At 41.9% G+C, this 19,634-nt stretch overlaps 1 protein-coding gene across 1 annotated transcript; it reads left to right on the plus strand.

Annotated features, from left to right (window-relative positions):
• The first annotated feature begins 470 nt into the window (after nucleotides 1–470).
• On the plus strand, nucleotides 471–18,955 carry RP2 (RP2 activator of ARL3 GTPase). Its single transcript, XM_055702568.1, has 5 exons — nucleotides 471–689; nucleotides 9,035–9,700; nucleotides 11,308–11,422; nucleotides 12,606–12,691; nucleotides 15,925–18,955. The coding sequence occupies exons 1-5, from the start codon at nucleotides 555–557 to the stop codon at nucleotides 16,006–16,008; spliced, it is 1,086 nt and encodes a 361-aa protein (XP_055558543.1). The 5' UTR covers nucleotides 471–554; the 3' UTR covers nucleotides 16,009–18,955.
• The last annotated feature ends 679 nt before the right edge of the window (nucleotides 18,956–19,634 follow it).

The following is a 19,634-nucleotide window of genomic DNA, read 5'->3' on the forward strand; positions in this document are numbered from 1 at the left end:
GGAGCCGAGCGAGGCGACAGTGCCGGGGGTGCCGCACGCCCAGGGCACCGCGGGCTGCACCTACGGGGACCGGCTCGGTGCAGCCGGTCCGCAGTTGCACGCCGCACTTGGCATTTTGACGGCGCCTTCCACAGCCGAACCCGCGCACGGTTCAGGGGCCGCGGGCCGCTCTCGGGTGCCGGCTCACGGGCAGTTACCGCCCCCCGACCCGCGGCGGAGAAGTCGGGCCGGGGCCGGGGCCGCTCCCGCGGGCCGGCCGTGGGGGCACCCTCGGGGCGGGGGGCGATGGCGGTCGCCGACAGACGCATTTCTGCGCTTCCCCGCGGCCCCGGGGGTGCGCCGCCTGCCCTTCCCGCCGCCGCCTGGGCCTCTTCCCCTGCCGGGCGGCCGCTCTGCGAGGGCTGGAGCGGGACGGGGCGGGGGGAAGTGTCGCCGTCGTTACGGGAGACGGGGGAAACCGGAAGCGGGCGGGGCGGGGCGGCGAGGCGCTGCGCTGGCGCGCGCTCCCGTGCTCCCAGCCTCTCCCCGCGGGCCGGGCGGGCGGCGGCGGCGCCATGGGCTGCTTCTTCTCCCGCCGTAGGAAGCCGGCCCAGGGCGGCCAGCAGCAGCAGCAGGCGGCGGCGGCCGGGCAGGACTCGGCGGCCGGCGAGGAGAAGGCGCCGCAGTACAGCTGGGACCAGCGACCCAAGGTACCGTCCCGGCGGCCGCGGGGCTCGGGCGGGGGTTCGGCTGCCTTGGCGGGGGGCAGCGCCTTGCCCAGCTTCGCCGCCCGGCGGTCGCGGGGCTGCCGCCGTGGCGGGGCTCGGCGCGGGGGCGGGGGCAGCGCCCCGGCAGGGAGCCCGCTTCCTCCGGTGCCGCGGTGACGGCTCGGCCCGCGCGGGGAAGTGCCTTTGTTTAACAAAAAACAAAAAGTATTTGGCCCGAGGGGGTTACCAGGCGCCCGCAGCTGCCAGCGGAGGGGCCGGCACGCCGCGTCCTGTGGCTGCCGCCTGTGCCAGCACCAGCGCCCGGTCGGGCTGTGCCCTGCCCGCGGCGGCGGCTGCTCACGGTGGGGCAGCGCCCTCGGGCCGCCCCCCCGCTGCCCAGGCAGGTGGTGGCCCTCGGCTTGGCCGTGGCCGCCACCGCGGGCGGTGTGTGCCCGCCCGCCGTCGGGGCTTGCGGGGCGGCTGAGAGCCCCGCGGGTGCGCGCCGGGGCCCGGCCCGGGGATGGCGGCCGCTGGCGGCGTGTGCCGGGCTGAGCCCGGGTCTCCGCACCCGCCGTGCGGGGAGGGTAACGCTTGGGGCTGCTGTCCGGGCTGTCAGGAGTATCTGCTCTTCCCGCTTGGCTGCTGGGTTTTTGAGTCGCGGTTTTTTAGATGTTTGGTTTGGGGATTTTCTTTTTCTTTTTTTTTTTTCCTAAAGCTAATGGAACTAGAACTAGCTTGCCAGTCCCTGAAGTGACAGATGAAGACAAATCCTTCCCAGTGCTGTTTCCTGACCTGCTGAAGGCAATCATGAAGCCTCAAGCAGGAAAGCACTGAAGTGTTGGATTAAATGTATTTATTCCCACCTTAATTTCAAGTTTCACTTCCAAAATGTCGTGACACTGAAGCCCTGCCAGGCCTCCCCTCCGCTCCAGCTGCCTTTGGGTGGGGAAGGAGAAAACAGGACAGGCAGTAAACAATTGATGTGGTTTTAACAAACAACATTCCCAAACCTTTAGGCCATGTTTTACAAGTATAGAAAAGAAAATGTGTGAACTTATTTAAATGCTTAACTTGCTTGTTTTTTAAACTTGGCTGTGTGCTCTAGGGTGTCCCTTAAGTCTTCCAAGTAGATTAAAACAAGCTGAAATGGAGAGAGTGTGTGCATGGCCTGGAGGAATCTGTTCCTTGAGGATAAAGATGGTTGATCTGTGTTGGGCTTGTTGCTTTGACTTGCTAGTGGATATTTGTAGTGCCACGTTGGAGAGAGAAGGGGAGGGTGGCAGCCTGTTACTGGTTTGGAGACTGTTCTCGCAGGGAGAGGGGCTGTACTGAAACCACATTTTAGAGTAGCAGAACAAGTCTTAGCTCTGTGCAAAAGTAAATTACTAAATGAGCATTTGAAACCATGTTATTTAGTTTTAGAGCAAATTCGTCAGCTAAAGCTCAACAGATACGAGCACTTTTTACATAGTGCTTATGTGGCACTAACTTCTAAAACTAAAAGGAGGAAGGTCAGGACATAGAAATACTTGATTCAGAGAACAGCCAGCCTTGTTGCTAAGGAGATGACTGTTGTTGACGTGCTGGAAGTATATTCAAGCTAACAGATGAGGCTATTGCAGCACCAACAATCTATCTCTGGAGGAAAAAAAAGCGTGTAATGTATTGCACGTACAACAACTTCCTCCTTTTCTATAAAAGCCTCTTAGAAACTAGAAGAATCAGTGAGTTTGTGCTGTGCTACTGAGCCACAGAAGCCGTCAACTTAGCTGCATAATTTTGTACTGTCCAGCTCAAGAACAGCTACTTAATGTTTAAGCTCATTTCTCTTGCTCTTTGCAGCCTTACCTTTCGTGGGGCTTTTGGGTGTATGCTTAGTACATTATATCCAGGAAAGCAGTATTGAGGCACCTGGCCATAGGTAAAGGAATACTGAGCACTTAGTGTGCTAAACTGGTTGAACTCAGTTTGTATAAGCAGTACTAGATCAGTGTTAATGTAGCAGCCTTAAGTGTTGTCCCTGATATATTATCCAGTTGCCTATTGCTTTCTCATTTCTGATGCATCACGTATATTACACTTGCCCATTTCACAGTTTTTGTTCACACACAGACTGAAGTCAGTGGGAAAACTTGCAAAATCAATACTCCCTTTTGTGCATCAGGTGCATTGAATTGTATTCTGAACCCAGAAAACCTCAACTCTGTCAACAGATAGGCTGGTGGTCTTTTGATGTTCATTTCCTGTTACTTCTAATAATGTGTTGATGCACCATTTCTGTTGGGGGATTGTTTCTAACGTTAGGCTCTCCTACTCGGTGATGCAGTTCTGGTTATAGTGTGGTTCTGCAAGCAGGTTTGGCAATTGCCTGCAGTTCTTGTAAGCTATCCCTTGTATGTTGTTATGGGTGGGTAAGTCTTGCTGCTCAGACACTCCAGCTGTCTTCCTGTAAACTAATACCATGCTGATACTCTCATTGTAGGCAGAGAAGTGTGGGCACACAAATGTGTGTGTGCTTGTCTGATTAGGGATGTGAAGTGACTGCTAGCTGACAGCCATGCTGGAAGAAGCTCTGAACCTGAAGAGTTCCTCCAGTGAAACTTTCTTCTGCTTCTGAAGGAAAGCATCAGTAGTGTAGTCTATTTTAATTATGTTCTGGTGGCAACAGATGATGAGTATTGGTACTGTCTGCCAGTGTAGACCTAGCCAGAGTAACAGGACAGTATCCTAGTGGCCATCTAACTCTTGTATAATAGCCCTGAAAATGCACCATGTTGTAGAAAACTTTAAATGCAAAATACTATAAGGTACTGATAGTTGAATTAAAAATAAGGGAAGTATATGAATTTTGGGGATCTTGTCAACTTCCTACATGACCTCACTTAGGTGACGACAGAAGTTTGCGTTTTTAAGGTATGCAAAAATTAATCAAATTCAGATTGCGTTGTAAGTCTGCTGAGATCTCTGTAATGCTTGCTGACCCTTGGTTTCCGAGAACTGTGTGAAGATTACTCACGGTGCAGCAAAAGAACCAAAGGATCAGCTTATCTTGAAAACAACAGGGAGAAGGATGAGTATTCAGTTTCTTGCTGCTTTGGGATTCTTAGTCGAAGAGAGTAAGCAGATTGAGTCTGTTATTTCTGCACTGCCTCCTAAGGACTTGTTATGTGTTGATGTCATTGGGCTGTCATAAGAGTCCCCTTCTGACCAAGTGTGGGAGAGGAACTTGGTGGTGCTTAGTCCTCCTTGGCCTTCTTCAGCAGGTTTCCACCTGGAATTTAAGATTGTATTACTGCTCCCAGTTTCCCTTTTCCTTTCTTACCTTACTGTCTTCTGTGACTAATGTTGTTTACATGCATGACCAGAGCCATAACCACAGCAGTAACTTGAGTATGGGTCCCTATAGACAGGAACTGGGGTTTTGTGTCTTGTGACAGCAGACATACCCACGTGCTGTGACCTCTGCAGGAAAAGAAGCATAAAAAGCTGCATTATCTTTTTTGCCATTGTCTAATCTTCATAGAAGTAGGATTGGATTAATTGTGATCGCAATGGCATTTAAAGTTAAGAGGGACTTCCCTTCCCCCCCTGATGATTTTTTCCTTTTAAAAGGAACAAGTAGGGTTTTGTTTTACGTCAGTAGACTTGCAGCTTAATTGTTTTAGTTGATAGCCAGCATGCAGCTATCCTATCGTCAATATATCAGACAGTGATGGCTGTATTCAAACAGTTAAAAAAAAAAAAACCTCCGAAGTTTAGCTTTCTACATAAATCATACGTAGTCTTTCGTTAGTTACCTTAGATTTGAGGATTCTGCTAGAATGGTCTGAGCTGATGTGGGCATCTTTAACTATCTAGATCTCATTTAGGTAGTCATTTTATATTTTGGTTTGGAATATAAATAAAATCACTTTTCCCTCTAACTAAACAATGAAATATTTTGCCCTTAAATCCAATGCATCTCTCTTACGCTTCCCAGTACACCAGAACTACTGCTGTATGTCTCAAAAAGTAGTCTATCAACCGATAGTTGATAGTCAGCAGGTACTTACTAAACAATATTTCCAATTAAGTCAGATGTAGGCATGTAGTAATTTCCTTTCTTCTTCCTCTTCCATCTGCAGTATTTGGCAATAGTTTGCTGCTCAGAAAAGTGTGAGAATGACCATTTTATGCTATTGGGGGTATGTGGGAGAGAGGGAAGATTACGAAGAATAGAATAAAATGTGCATTCAGACTGTTTTATTGGCCACATCTGAAGTAAAGGTATGCAGGAGATACTCCAAGATGGGAAAAACTGTATGCTAGTGACTGGAACTGGCATATACTGTCCCTCTTTCAACACTTTCTTGTTGCCCGAGAATCTAGACATCTGCCAGAGGTAGCTTCAAAAGTCTCCAGTGGTTGTTGCAGCTCAGTATTTAAGGGTACTGAACCCATGCAAGTGTGAATATGCAGAAGTGTCTAGGCCTGGGAGTGCAATTTTCTTACTTATTTCCTTTCTGTTAATTCCCTACCGACAGAAATAGCACATAAAGCTTCTTAAGTTTGTGTGCCTACCCTATAGCTGCAGCTTTTAATGTCACTGGGTCAGAAGCTGACTCTTGTATGTCATCAACTGTATTTAAGCCCATAGCTGAACTGCCATCAGTTATGATTTAGAGAGAGAGGGAATGATTGTTTTGAGAATTATATTAGAAGAGAAGACCTTGGTGTAAGTGGTTTAGAAAGACTTTATAAATTACTTTTTTTCTCAGCAGGCTAGACCCAGGTAACGTGGGAAGAATTGTGATCCATGAAGAACAGCAGTGTCGTCTTGTATTTGTGGTGGGATATTGTGGCTGACAAAAACTCTTTTCCGGATGGACCCAGGGAAAAGTCTTGTTAAGATATGAACTCATAGCAGAAAGAGTTCAAGAAGCTGTTGGGATCCTTGGTGATTTGAGGCATGGTCACCGCTAAAAGCTGTGAGGGCTTAATACTTCTAAGTCGTCTTCCAGATGGGAGCTGCCTTGTCTTGGTGCCAGTAAACTGGATAATGGTAGTTGAAGAGATGTACGTCATCTGCAGCCTTCACGTCTGCTCTCTGACCTTCTTGCAAGACAAGTGTTTGCAGGAAGGAAAGCTGCTTAATACACCTTGCACTTGTTGCAGCAGAACTTCCTAGAGTTCAAAGCAACCATGACAGGCTTTTGTTTGCCTTCACTTCTCTCTTTTCTTTGTTCTTTAAAATCTCTGCTCCTTACAATTTGTCCTCCGGTCCTTTTTAAGAGACTTGGTCATCGCTGATAACCAAAGTTGAGACTTCTGTACCTCTGAGGAGGAACAATATTGTGTAAGCAGGGATTACTTCTTCATCCTATCTGGTTATTTTCAGTCTGTCTATGGAGTAATTCCTGAACCTGCACATAGCACTTCTGTTAGAAGGTTTCAACTCTTGAACTGCATGCATATCTATTAATGTAGAACTCATACCTGGTCCAAAAACTCCAAATTCAGCTGAAAACATTAGAAGTTGTCTCTGTACTGTCATCATTTGGACTTACACCAGTCTGGGGGGAAAAAAAAGACATTTCAAAATGTATTAAGAGATGGAGAGTAGAGCATCTGTCCGGGTGAGATAGGTGGCTTTGGACAAAGTTCTTTCAAGCTTTATCCAAATGCAAATACATGAGCTTTTGAACAGCTGATTTTTGTTGACCTATCACATGTTTAGGATTTTACAGCAAAAGTTGCACCAGATGAACAGGCAGCAAAATCTACATAGCCCTGGTAATGGTTGTATGTGGCTGTACGGTTATCTTCTTCTGTTGTTTTTTGTTTTCCTAGCCTGATTTTTTGCTACCTTGCTGAGACAAAGCTTAAGCAGCACTTAGTGTTGACTGTCAGGGGAAGGAAGGTGGATGCAGTGATTTAATACTAACCTGTTGATGATAACTGCAGACTTCAGAGATGGTGAGCATGGAACTCTGTGATAAGCATATTAACAGTTGTTGGATGCATCCTCAAAACTGTAGTTCTGCTTTCACACTCCTTTTTCTGGCATGCTTCTTTTACCCAGGGGAAGTAGAACATTCAGATCTACCACAGTCTCTTAGATTACCCCCTCCTCACAGGAGCAATAACCCAGTGGGAGGAGAGAGTGTTAAATCTATTTTGTTGAGTCCCTCCAGTGTGGACAGAAGTGTTAGTCAATAAATATTCTTGGTCTTTAAAAGGAAAACTGCAAAGCAAAATTAGAGGAAATTGGCCAACTCCCTAGTGTGGTGAACAAACTAAGAAGTAAGAGTTGTGTCAGGGCAGAACTCTTGATTCACATCAGGGAAATAAAATTGAGCTCCTGAATCTAGTAATAAGTTGACATTTTTTTTAATCATTTAAATTCAACTACTATTTTTTTCAAGTGTACTCATTTAAAATTGTCTGTAAGCTGTGGGTTAGCTGATTAACCAATGTTTTTTACCTAGGCCTAAATGAAATTGCAAGATGAAGTTGAAGTTTCACATATCTTTCTGTAAAGGCTGTTGTGTAGGATGAGCTAGTGCTGTTGGAGAGGCTTTTTTAGAGCAGGGCAATTTAGAAGGACATGCTTAGGTGCCTATTTTCAAAAAAGCTGTAAGTTCCAGAAGCTAGGAATTCCTCCTCCCGAAGAGAAGTAACTGTTCTTCTATACCCTGTTGTGAAGGCAGTAAGCTTGTCTCCCAAGGTTATTTAAAAAGCAAGCAAACAAATGTTATATATATATTACACATAAGCATTCTAGGAGATGCCTGGGAAGAACATGTCCAAAAACAATTTTGATACTTCTGTTCTTAAACTTGAGAGAATATAAGTATAAATATATGTGGATCAAATATGTAAGGTTACATGAGACTTAAGACCTTAGAAGTTTGAATCCTAATCGTACCGTGTGGCTGTGTCTCCATGTTCATTATTATTCGAGCCTCCCAGTTTTATTTGTAATTCTTCCAGCTAACTTTCCTGGATGTGTACTAGTGCTGTTAAGTATGACTGAGGGGAGATTTCTAGGAAGCCAATCTTCATTGTTGCAACTTGAATTTTGTGGGAAATTCATCAGCTGCAAACCTCCTCTCCTGTCCGGAGGTCAGCTATGTTGTATATAAAGGAGTACCTTTTATTGGTTGGTAGAGACTTTCGGTTTTCATTAGCTGCTCTGGACAAAAGCTACCTAGGCTGAGCTGGTTTAGTGAGTGTCTGGCACTAACCCATCCTGGGTTGTGCCTTTCTCGGGTCTCTAAATCTCATGCAAACATGCAGTGCTGGGCAGGAGGAGTTTATTACAAACTGGACTATACAGAAATTGTTGTAATGCATTAACACTGATTATGGTGCAGCAAACTTTACGGACCTCAGGCTGATAATCAAATACCAGGTTTGTGAAGTGGTCTTGTGTTAGGCTAGTTCAGGTACTTGTATATTTCTAAGTGCTGTTTTAATAAGCTTTCACAAGAGGGCAGAGTAGAATTTGCTTGGGGAATTGCAGTTATTTTGAGACTTACACATATCTAGAAATGAGCCAGCTCGGATTCCTTTGGTGTTATGACAGCATGGGCTGTATTATTCATGCTGTACAGCTGTATCTCATACTGTCCTGGGTGTCGCTGCTCCCCAGTGGAGAGTCCCAGGGAAAGCCACAGTCTCTCTGAAGTGTCCCTCCCCGGTGGGGGGTAGAAGCGATGGGATGCTGGAGAAGAGCCCCCTGCACCACTGCTGCCGTTGTAGCTAAAACAATCCCATAGCTGCTGTTAGCACAAGATAATGCTGTGATGCAGATAAGTATCACAGTAATCTTTGTAGTTTGTAAACACAATAAAGGAGATACTGCCTGAAAGCAGCAGGGTTTCCTTACAACATGTTGAGCTGTGGTAAAATATGACCAAGGAAGCTACTTGAAAAGGAAATACTGTGTATCTGTAGCTTTATGGATCTGTAAGTATGTTGGCCAATCCATTTATTATGGTTATTATGATAATAGTCAGGACCATCATCCTTGCTGGAACTGTTTACAGTCCACAGAGAAAACTAGCTCCTCATGCCCCCTTTCTTTATTAGAGGACTAACTGAGTTAGCTTTTTTTTCCACTGGAGCATCTCAGAAGTGTAGATTCAATTCTTTGTTGTACCTCAACACTGTGCATTGAGTTGTTTAGTTGTTTAGCTAGAAGAGTTGCTTCTGATTTCTTAGCACTCTGAAGAGTTTTCTGGCAAATTATCCTGTACAGTTCAGTGCTACCTCAATTAATGCATGTAAGTTGACATTTAGCATTGTAATATTCTCTGTATGTGAAGATGTTAACTTTTTTATTTTTTTCGTCCTTCTTTTTTCAGATTGACCCCAAAGATTACACTTTTTCCGGACTTAAAGATGAAACTGTGGGTCGACTGCCTGGAAAAGTAGCAGGGCAACAATTTGTCATTCAGGACTGTGAGAATTGTAGTATCTACATATTTGACCATTCTGCTACAATCACTATTGATGACTGTGTAAACTGCCGAATCTTTTTAGGACCAGTAAAAGGCAGTGTGTTTTTCCGTGACTGCAAAGACTGTAAATGCATAGTGGCCTGCCAACAGTTTCGCACTCGGGACTGCAGAAAGCTGGAGGTATTCTTGTGCTGTGCCACCCAGCCTATTATAGAGTCCTCCACAAGTATGAAATTCGGATGTTTCCAGTACTATTATCCTGAGCTTGCTTTACAATTTAAAGATGCTGGACTGAGTATCTTCAATAACACATGGAGCAACATCCATGACTTTACCCCTGTGTCAGGAGAAAATAATTGGGCCCTTTTGCCTGAGAATGCTGTAGTCCAAGATCATGTTCCTTTGCCCGCTTCTGAGGAGCTGAAAGCTGTCAGAATTTCTACTGATGCTATGAGGAGCATAGTACCAGTAACTCGAGGGCGGAGACAGAAAAGCAGTGATGAATCGTGTTTGGCTGTGTTTTTTGCTGGTGACTACACAACTGCAAATGCCAGGAAGTTAATTGATGAGGTAAGTGGCCTTCGTGTTCAGCTTTTTGATTTTCTAATTGAAATTTCCCCTGGACAGCCTCTGGTGCTCCCTGAAAGGAAAATGCAGAGGCTCTGCTTGTCTACTAACCATACTGATCAACTGCACTGTTTAAAACCTTAAAGCAAAGTGAGAGACTGGAGATCATCTGATCAGACAGTTGGTTTATAGCTGACATCCTGTGACTGGCATGTCTATCCTCTAATAGGTTCCAGTGTGCTTTTCCATCATGGCACACCAAAGCTACATTCCGAAGAAAATGCATAGTTGATTGGATGAACTTGGCCAAATGTGGAGTAAGTGATTAGCAAAAGCAATTGCTTGTGAAAGGGGTATAGCCAATTAACTTGTTAGCTTACTGCCCTAAAAGTGATGTCTAACAAAACTGTCAGTCCTGAAAGATTATCCAGTACTAAGAAAGACTTTTAAAAAATACCTTGTTACGTTATATCCTCCCTGCCACCCAGTACTGGAACTTTTTCTGGAAGGGGCAGTGTTTGTTTGTCATGGTCATGGCTGGTCAGCTGTCTTGGATTACTTAAATAGCTGGAGCTGTTTTGTGGTGTGTGGGGTTTTTTTCCTCCCCCAACCCCCACCTACCCCTGGTGAGGCAGCAGCTCCTAAGCTTGGCTGAGTTTGGGCTTTCCTGGAGCTAAAATCTGGGAGTCGCTGGCTGCTTTTAGCACCCTGGAGTGCCAGGGATGACAGAGCCAGTAAGCATGAGCTGTGGCTTCTGAGAGAGGTATCTGCAAAAGCTGCTGATCCCAGTGCTGTAGGATCAAGAAAAGAACTAATGGAGCTTTTTCCCTTGGGTTTTTAACTGCAAGGAAAGAAAGTTATAGGGTGTTTCCATGCTTCCCCACTGCCCAGTTGGGTTTTTGTGGAACTGAGTTAGGAACAGCTACTGGAATGAAGGGAGATGATACTTATGGGTGGTTCTTTTATGAAGAAGGAATAGCTACAGTCAAAAGGATAATGGATTGTTCTCCTGTGTTAGTAGTTCCTTAGAAATTACAGTTAAGAAGATGCTAAAAGACTAGTTAGTGAGATTCTGTAGAAATCTTAAGGCTCTGTGGATTAATCGATGCTTTGGAAATACATTGTTGCTCCTTCTTCATATGCTTTTTGTTTTGCATTAGATTTGAAGTAAAAAGTTGTGTGTGTTTGAAAGTTTGTAACTATTTTTCCAAAATGGAAAACTTCAGCAGCGGATAGATGAAGTTTGAGCTAACCCTTGACTGAGCTATTGCAGACTAATGAGAACTAACTGCTTGACTCCAGATGCTGAATGCTTTTAACTCCCATTAGTTTCAGCTTGTGAGGGATTGTGGGGAAAAAAATCACAACCCAGGGCCATAATATAAAACAAAAATATTCACGTTTACTCGTCTAGGTGCACTAGGGCAGAGAAGAAAATCTGGATGAATGGAATGAAAATAAACAGAAATGTAGAAAAAGCAAACGGTCTTTGAAAAAAGCAGAAAGGGTCCCTTTGCTCTGTGACTTAATGTGTGTGGGGAAAATGGATACTTGAGTTGAACTTTCTGCCTGGGAAGCATTTTTAACATGAATTCTTTCTCTGTTAAAAGATGACTGGTAAAGGCTTTCAGCTGGTACAGACTAAAGAAGTCTTAATGAAGGCAGAGGATGCTCACAGAGTTTTCCAGCAGCGTGCATCAGAATTCATTCCACTGCTTGAAAAAGGTGAGTTTGTGTTGTTTTCTTTCTCTTCTTGCTATAGAAACCTAGCTATCACTTGAGAGCCCTGGAGAACAAAGAGGACTGAAGGAGAAGACTGTGTTTGAAGGGCATAATGTAAAGCCAGTTGAGATGAGTTTTGGAAGCCTCATCCAAAGGCTTCCAAAGCCTAAACCAGGCCCTAAACCAGCTGAAACTCCTGAAGGCATCATAAATGAGCCATTCCATGCGTATTTTGTGGCTCTGCCCCCCCTCTAGTGGTCCAGCTGCAAAGCTCAGGAGCAATGGCAGATGCAGATCTGTCTGGCATGGTCAGAAGAAGCTTTTAGGCTGTTTCTAACTTAGCACCATTGCTGCTCAGCCACCTGGATGTTCAGTGTTCCTGTATACATATTTAAGCAAATCCAGTATAGATGTGTATAAAGCAGGCAAGTGTTAAATTCCTGTTTATAACTGGTGTACTGTCAGAGTATTTCAAAAGCCTTTTTATTGATCTGACTGTAATTGGGTTTTGCCTCTTCCTGCAGAAGTACTGACGTCTTGCCATCTGTTACATGCTAAAGCTCAATACACGCTCCCAAACTTAGTAGCAACATGCAGTTTGTTTGATAGTAATGTAAGAGGTCTGTGATACTCATTGCAAGAATAGGACAAAAGTTATTATAGCTATTAGATGACAATCTAGTTTAAGGGCTATCTTGCACCCATGTGGGAAGAAATAATGTGTTCAGAATGAAACCAGAGAAAGGGGATCTGCAAACAGTGGGTGAGAACGAGTCTAGAAATCAGGCCGTTTTCTATCTTGGGACTGAGGCAAAAATGCCTGAATGACTCAGTCCTGCTCCAGATGTCTGTGAAATGGCTCACTATTTGAGCAGTAGTCTGACTCACTTCCATGATGCCCTGCGCTCCGTAGTGGTTTTGTGCCATTGCTGCCTTTCAAGAAGTAAAACTGGAATCCTGCCAGAATCTCTGCAAAAATGAGCATGGAATTGCAGATATTTTCTTCTCAGATAACACTGTACTTTGAAGCTATGGTTAGGTGTTTTTAATTCTTTATCCAGTGTTATGGCTGCTCAAGCAAAAACCATGAAACACTTCTTGCAAGCTTCACAGTTCTCTATGGGTTGAGAAATCTACTGTTTCAAGTTTGAAAGTGGTGTTGATTCTAGATGAAACTCTCTTCTAGGTCCAGTGGTTGCTTTGGAGTTCAGTGGAGATGGTGCTGTGGAAGGATGTCAAAGCACTGTAAATGATGTTTTTAGCGGGACCAAGGTAAGCTGGTGTATTGCTTTATTGGCAGAAAATCATACAGGATGTCTGTGATACTTGATGCTCAAGCTGTGGCATTGATGTACTAGACAACCTTTTAAAGTTTCTGAATAGTAAAATCTGGATATGCTATTTTCTTGCTGTTGTTTTAGTTTCTTTTGTACCCAAAAACTCAAGATGCCTGTCAGAGACAAGAAAAATTGCCCTAGGAAAGAGTACTAAATCCCCATATCCATTGAAGAGTAGAAGATTTCCACTTAAAACTCTTATTTCATATAATAGTAAAAACAAATTCCATAAATGTAGTAGGGAAAAGCTCTGCTCAAGTCTTATACTAAACTCTGCTGTGTCATGTTCTAGTCTATTAAACCTTGATAAATGTAATATGATCGGATTTCAACTTTTTTCAAGGTTTACTTTTGCTGTGTAAGATACTACAGGTGTCTTCCTGAAAGGCATTTTTTTCCTCCTTCTTCTGTCAGTTTGTTTTACTGTAGCTTCTTTACACCACATTTCCTCTTTGCTTGCTGTCCCCATTTCTCTGAATGACATTGGTTTTGAGAAACTTTCTGGAAACAATTAGAGCACTCCTGATAACAAGGAAATGACAAACCCTTTGCTTTCAAGCAGCTCCTCAATGAAGACTAGAATGGCTTTGAGACATAGTGTCCATACAGTTGCTTGCTGTCTTTCAGTTCCTTTCAAAAGACTGACTCAGAACCAGACTGCCCAGTTTCTGAGAAACAGTTATCTTGTAATAAGTCATCTCAAATGCAGCTAATGTTTGCTTATTGCACCAGCGAAAACCTGATATGTAGCAGGCTTTAATTTGGCTCTCATTCTGAAGAATACTACAACTACAGTCTGGGCAGTGTTGTGATATTACTGATTCTTCTTGTGACCCAATAGTCATCACCACCAGTTTCACCAGAAAAATGTAAAAAACCAGGAGCTTACAGTGGCTTTTTTTAGTGTGGTTAGCATATTACTTTTTTTTCCACACAGAACAAAGCTGATACTGGGTAGTAATTCACTGGTTCTTCTAGATCTTTTTCTCTATTCAAAGACTGAAGTGATATTAAATATAAGAACAAATAAAATTTTGTTTTCCTCACTAAAATGACTGATGTCTGTTACTATAATTCTATGAATGCCCTGATCTGAGATGTATCCAGAAACTTCAGACTGTGCACTCCATGCTGTGAAGTAAGCATTGCTCTTGGAGAGAATCTGTAGGGTTTGGGTTCAGTTCCGAATACGGAATTACTTACTGCATCTGGATTTTAAACTTCTGTTTACAGCCTGGTTCCATAGTAAAATCTACATCGCTTACTAAATACTTGCTGCTCTGAAGTAGGAAGCAGAACTTTGGGCTTCCTGAGAAGTATATATCTTTATTCAGATAAAATGTAACTCCAGAATTCTGATAAACACTGGCTTTGTGCATAGATCCCTAGATGATTGAATATCATGCATATTCTTTTTTTAGAAAATGTGTTTCTTTGGTCATAGTTTAGAAGCAATTTAGGGAGTAACAAACTTCATACTTATTACTCCAGAAGGTTCAGGAATGCTCTGTAAAATGTTTTTGCTTCGTTGTTGGCTACCCTTATCATGTTTGAGAGTTGTTATAGTGCTCAGAAAGAATTATAGGTATCCCTGATCAAGAAACAGTAAGCAAAGCTCTTAGGAAAACATGTATCCTGTAAGACTTTGCAGAAGATTAATCTGCTTTTAAGCAGCTAGCTACATTTGTGTTTGAAAACCAGAGTTAAAAATTATGAAATTTGTCTGTTAACAGCCATAATTTCACCAAGTTTTTGTTTCTGATATAAATCTGATAAACAACTCTGGATACTATAGTAAGGGTAGAAAAGCTCTTCAGCAACAGTACCACCAGAGTTTTTTGAGCTGTTTGGTAGAAACAGCATGTTACAAGGAGAGCTCTATGCTGTGCACTTAAGTTAGACTCCCTATTTGTGTGGACTAGGTACATCTGCACTCTTTACCTCTGACATTCTTTCTGGTGTGACCTTCTGCACTTTTTTTTTTTGGATGCTTTCTAGTGTTGTTCTTCTGTATCATCACTTATTCATAAAATACTGTGCAAAATTTAAATGGTAATATCTTGGTAGGGAAGGATGCTGAAAGAAGATTCAGCTGTTGTGGCTGTGGTACCTATTGCTGTTGCACCAAACAACTGCCAAATAATTAGTAGATGGTCTTAAGTCCCTTCAAACAGAAGTCTACCATGCATCCAAACAGCAGTCTAGGAAACTACAAAGTGATGATATAATTATTTTTTTTAATTGGAAATTTACTGGATAACAGGGTACTAATCTTAATACATAGCTTAAGTAAACCAATTCAAGGAACTGTGATAGTTTACATCCATGTGGTATTCTGAGCTGAAGCAGAAAAGTGGTGACTGTAAGAGCACAGTCATCTGGAATAACCCATTCCTACAGTCCTAGAATAGCTCAGTTGGCTGTGCCAACACATGTGCTGAGATAATGATGGTATCCTCTTGAGGTATAGAAAATGTAAGATAGTAAGAACTCTAAGCTTTTGAGACTATCACTTGCATGTTGAGACTGATGAACAGCCACAACACCGTCTGTTACTGAATTATTGGGGCATTGCCTAGGGCATTAATAGTTGACTTGTGAAAGCTTTCAAAGTTGACTGTCCTAGAGCTTGGACTTTCACATGTGTTGATCCATTTTGCAAAATGCAAATGTAATTGAAGGGTTTTTTTTAAAAAAATCATCTGCTGAAGAAGCAACTAATTTTTTTGAGGGCAATATAGTGCAAGGGAGTAATTTTTACAAATTCTGCCTTTCTGCTAAAGGAAAACTTAAATGGTAGTCTAAGGTTTTTGCATGTTTGTTTTCCTCCCCTCCCCTGGACAGGGCTTTATGATACCAAGCAAAACACATCTAAATGGACACTAGCTTAAGGTGTGACCCCTGTATAATTGAGCCCAGGACTTTTATTTCCCATTTCTGGAAGGGTTACTGAAGCAAGCAGGTCTGATAAGGACAGATGATGGTAACAAAGGGTGCATCAGAGCCGAGAGAATTCTAGGACTAATCTGTCACACAGTGGAAACTAACAGAGATGTGCCTCTCATGAAATCCAAAAATAAAAATAACCATTACTGGCTCCAAATGAACAAAGACTACTTGAATTTCTTTACTAGTGATGCATAACTATTTCCTTGTTTAATAAAACAGGTTTTTGTATCGGAGAGCAAGGCATCAGCATCTCAAGATGTAGACAATTTCTACAACTTCGCTGACATGCAGATGGGAATGTGAAGTTTAATATGAAGGTGTTCACACACAGTTTATCTTGGCGCTTGGATGACACTTGGCTTGAATATGGCTGTAGTATGTGAGAAGTTTTGTCATTTGGTTTTGTATTCCTCATATATCCCTTTTGTAAAGCTATTGGTGGTTTTAATACCATATTACCTGAACTGGGGTAAATGGCATAGATCCCCACATATGTTGTGTTTAAAACTTGTATTTCAATTCCAGAAACAATGGAGGTTTTCTACTAACTTTTTCCAGTGATTTCTATACTTCTGTTGATACTTGAATGTTTCTTGTCGACATCTCATGGTAATACATATTTGAAAAGTGCAATGCTGATTCAAATTTGCTGCAGTAGCAATTGTTATCTTTAACTCAGACACATTGTTTAGAAAGTGCATTTATGCGAAACTTGCTGTTCAAAACTTTCCCACATGCAAATATGTCTTCATTGGGGGCCAGAGAGGAAGCTGTAGTCGTTGACTTTTTCTGAAAGTGATGCCAAAACAGCACAGAGTAACTGCTCAGAGACTAATTTTGTCTTTAAGCAGCAAAGGCATTTTTGTGCAACGCTGGGGAGCTAGCCGATTTGCATGGGACAACTAGCTCCCAAGTTTTCAGTGAAGTGTTAGGTATTTTATACAGTTTTCATGAGAGGTTACACAATGTCTTTACATATGTACTCATTTGATTTTGACACCTAATCATTCCATTCACAATAGGTGGGATCTAAGTGGAGTAGACCTTTCAATTTTCTTTGTTCAACAATTTCCTGACTCGATGGTCTCCTTATCTCCTTCAGGTGCCCACCTTATCTTTTCTAATTATTCAGAGTACATTCTCAACACAAACAGAGCATCATCCAGAGAACTGTACCAAACTCATCCTAACTAATCTTTTTCTTTTAAGACCTTGTTCTGTTTCAAAAGCCTAGTCTGAAATGAATTCTTATAGCATGCTTTCAGCAATAATGCATGACTTCTAAAATGCACATCTGGCTTATTCTGCTTCAGCATCTTTTTGAACAGAGTTGTTTGCAGCAGCAAGCATAACTGCTGTTATGCTAATTGTAACACCATTCTGGTAAGTGAGTACTCGCCAGGCTCTTCTGCTTTGAGGTGAATTCTGAGCATGAGTGCTCTGCTGAAGATGCTTTAAGGTTCTTTCAGGGTCTGCGGTGATGCAGCTGTCTCTGGTATTCCCAAGTCATGGATGGGATATACATTAAGTTCCCTTGGATTTGGAGCAATAGGTCTCTGGCACCTTTGTTGTTTGCTAGAAGGGCTGTACAGCAACCAGGCAGGAGTCAGAGAAGGTCTCTGATGGCATGGAAAAACCCTGTTCTTTACTAGACCCCAGGAGAAGGGTTTTACACTCAGTAGTAGTAGTGAAAATTAATCTGTAAAGTACTATACTGCTATAGGGTTTATTTTGGATTAATTCTAAAAACAGACTGAAGAAGTGCTACTAGCATTTTGGGAGATGCATTTGAATAGTGATCAGTAAGGATGCTTATTGCTATATAGTGCATGGTAAAATGCGAATATATATGGATGGATATTAAATACATTATTGATTTATTTTTGCATATTGCATACTTAATGATTTTTCTACGTGAACTTAAACTTATGTCCAGGTTTACAAGCCCTCTGTAATACTTGAACAGGCTGTGCATGCAGACACAGAAAACCAAATTTCTTAATTAAAATTGTGGCATGCCAGTTTAGCATTTACAATCCATTGAATGTACTGGGGCTGTGTTGAGGGGCTAAAGCAGTAATTTCCCCATTATGGTCATCTGTCAAAAGGGAAGATTTTGTGCACCTTAACTGAAAATGAGTCATCAGTTTCATAGCTCTGGAGCTCCCAAAGTGGGTGGCTAAAAACACATCTTTTCCTAATTTTTTAGAATTAGCACATGAAAGAATCCGTTCTCCTGAAATTCAGAATTCTGTCATGCCCAAAAGATATTCTGAGCTGTCATTTTGTTGCTACTAGGCAAATGCTTGCCCTTAGTTTAAACTATGTATCAAGAATACATCCTTAGGACCTCTTGTTAAGGTTATGCATAGTTAAAATAAGAAAAATATCTCCTGAAGTTACTCAGCCACTGGTGTATAGAAAGTAAGAAAAATGTCACTTCTGTGAAATGTTTTTATTTGACAAAGTGAAATGAAATCAAACTGCCACCAGAATCTGACTGGTAGTGGAAATTGCCACTTATCTGCACTTAGCCAGCCAGCATTTTTTTTTTTTATATATGTGTGAGGAGAGGCTATGAAACCTTAGATCAGTCTCCAAAGTACTAGTGCAACTCGTCAATGAAATTATTCCAAACACATACAGTAAATGTACTGTCCATACCACAAAAATACATTAAAATTTTGTAATGTACTTCAGAACTGTCATTGTGTAATTTATCTAAGCAGTGCATATATTGGACCATCTTGGTCTCTAAACTTCTATATATTTCCAAACTTATGTGCTGACATATGATTATATGTATGTTTAATAGTTTATTTTTCGCATGACCAACCTGCTCTGGAAACAAAGTGCTAAATTGATTTTTTTGTGACTAGTTTTACTGGAGGACAGGATGATTAATTGAAAATTAATGTAGTCTTGAAACAGTGGAAGAACTTTTCTACATGCTAGGGGAAAGAGCAGTGTGTTGCTTTTTTTTTAAATGTTAGTAAGCAGGCTATCAATGAAGAGTTTTTTACTTAAAAAAAACCCTAAATAATGAAGGAGTTTCTCAGTCTGGTTATTTATCTTTTGACTTCCATTTGTTGCTAACAGGTGTTAAGAACACTTCCAGCCTAAGCATCAGGTACTGTATGCATTACAGAATGGTACGTGCTTCATGTAGTCTTTGTATGTTTGTTGTATAGCTTTTTATGTAATTTGTATTGCACTGTGAATGTGATTCATAATAAACATTGAAAATCTACACTCTGGATTCTGGAAGACTTTTTAAAATTATCAAATATTGCAAAACATGATTATGTTATATTAAGTATAAAAACTGAACTCAGTGTTTAAACGGGGACTTTAGATACTTACATCTAACTGAAGAAAGGTGAATTTTTGACAGCAGGGATTTTTCCCCAGAGTCACTGAGAATATGATTAACTCTGTACTGCAGTTTTCCTAGTAAAATATGGAAGAAGTTATTCATGTATCAAGTTGTACAGAGGTTCCAGGATGGAGACAAAGTACTTCTCCCTGATGTATGGGTGCCTGTGGTTGTTTTTTTGTTTTGTATTTTATCTTGGAAAAGTTTTGTGCCTTTTAACTGTGCTTACCTCTTTAGGTACTAGATGCATGCTAGTGATGTGCTTACAGCAAAAACAAGATTGTGGTGGTTATACTAATAAATTGTTCATTTAGAAAGCAATTTATTTGTATATCCCGTTAAACATCTGAAAACAGGCAAAACCTCCTGAAAACAGGTATATATTTAATAAATTTCCAAACTCAGCTTTAAACTGGCCAGAAATGAAAATCTTCCAACTAAACATGGTGTAGGGGGTAACTTTCATGAAGTGTAAATGTTTGCTAAGGACATGACGTACTGTATCCATATAATTTTCTTTTGAGTTAACTTTGAAGCCTTAAAGAACTAAAGC

Source organism: Falco cherrug, chromosome 2 (genome assembly GCF_023634085.1).
Source record: "Falco cherrug isolate bFalChe1 chromosome 2, bFalChe1.pri, whole genome shotgun sequence".
Classification (NCBI taxonomy): domain Eukaryota; kingdom Metazoa; phylum Chordata; class Aves; order Falconiformes; family Falconidae; genus Falco; species Falco cherrug.

What these genes read in the sequence shown, in the direction of transcription:
- RP2 (XM_055702568.1), top strand. Translation starts at nt 555, where the DNA reads ATGGGCTGCTTCTTCTCCCGCCGTAGGAAGCCGGCCCAGGGCGGCCAG. An exon ending in GCTGGGACCAGCGACCCAAG is followed by an intron (nt 690 to 9,034) that starts GTACCGTCCCGG and finishes TTCTTTTTTCAG; the next exon opens with ATTGACCCCAAAGATTACAC. An exon ending in CATTCCACTGCTTGAAAAAG is followed by an intron (nt 11,423 to 12,605) that starts GTGAGTTTGTGT and finishes ACTCTCTTCTAG; the next exon opens with GTCCAGTGGTTGCTTTGGAG.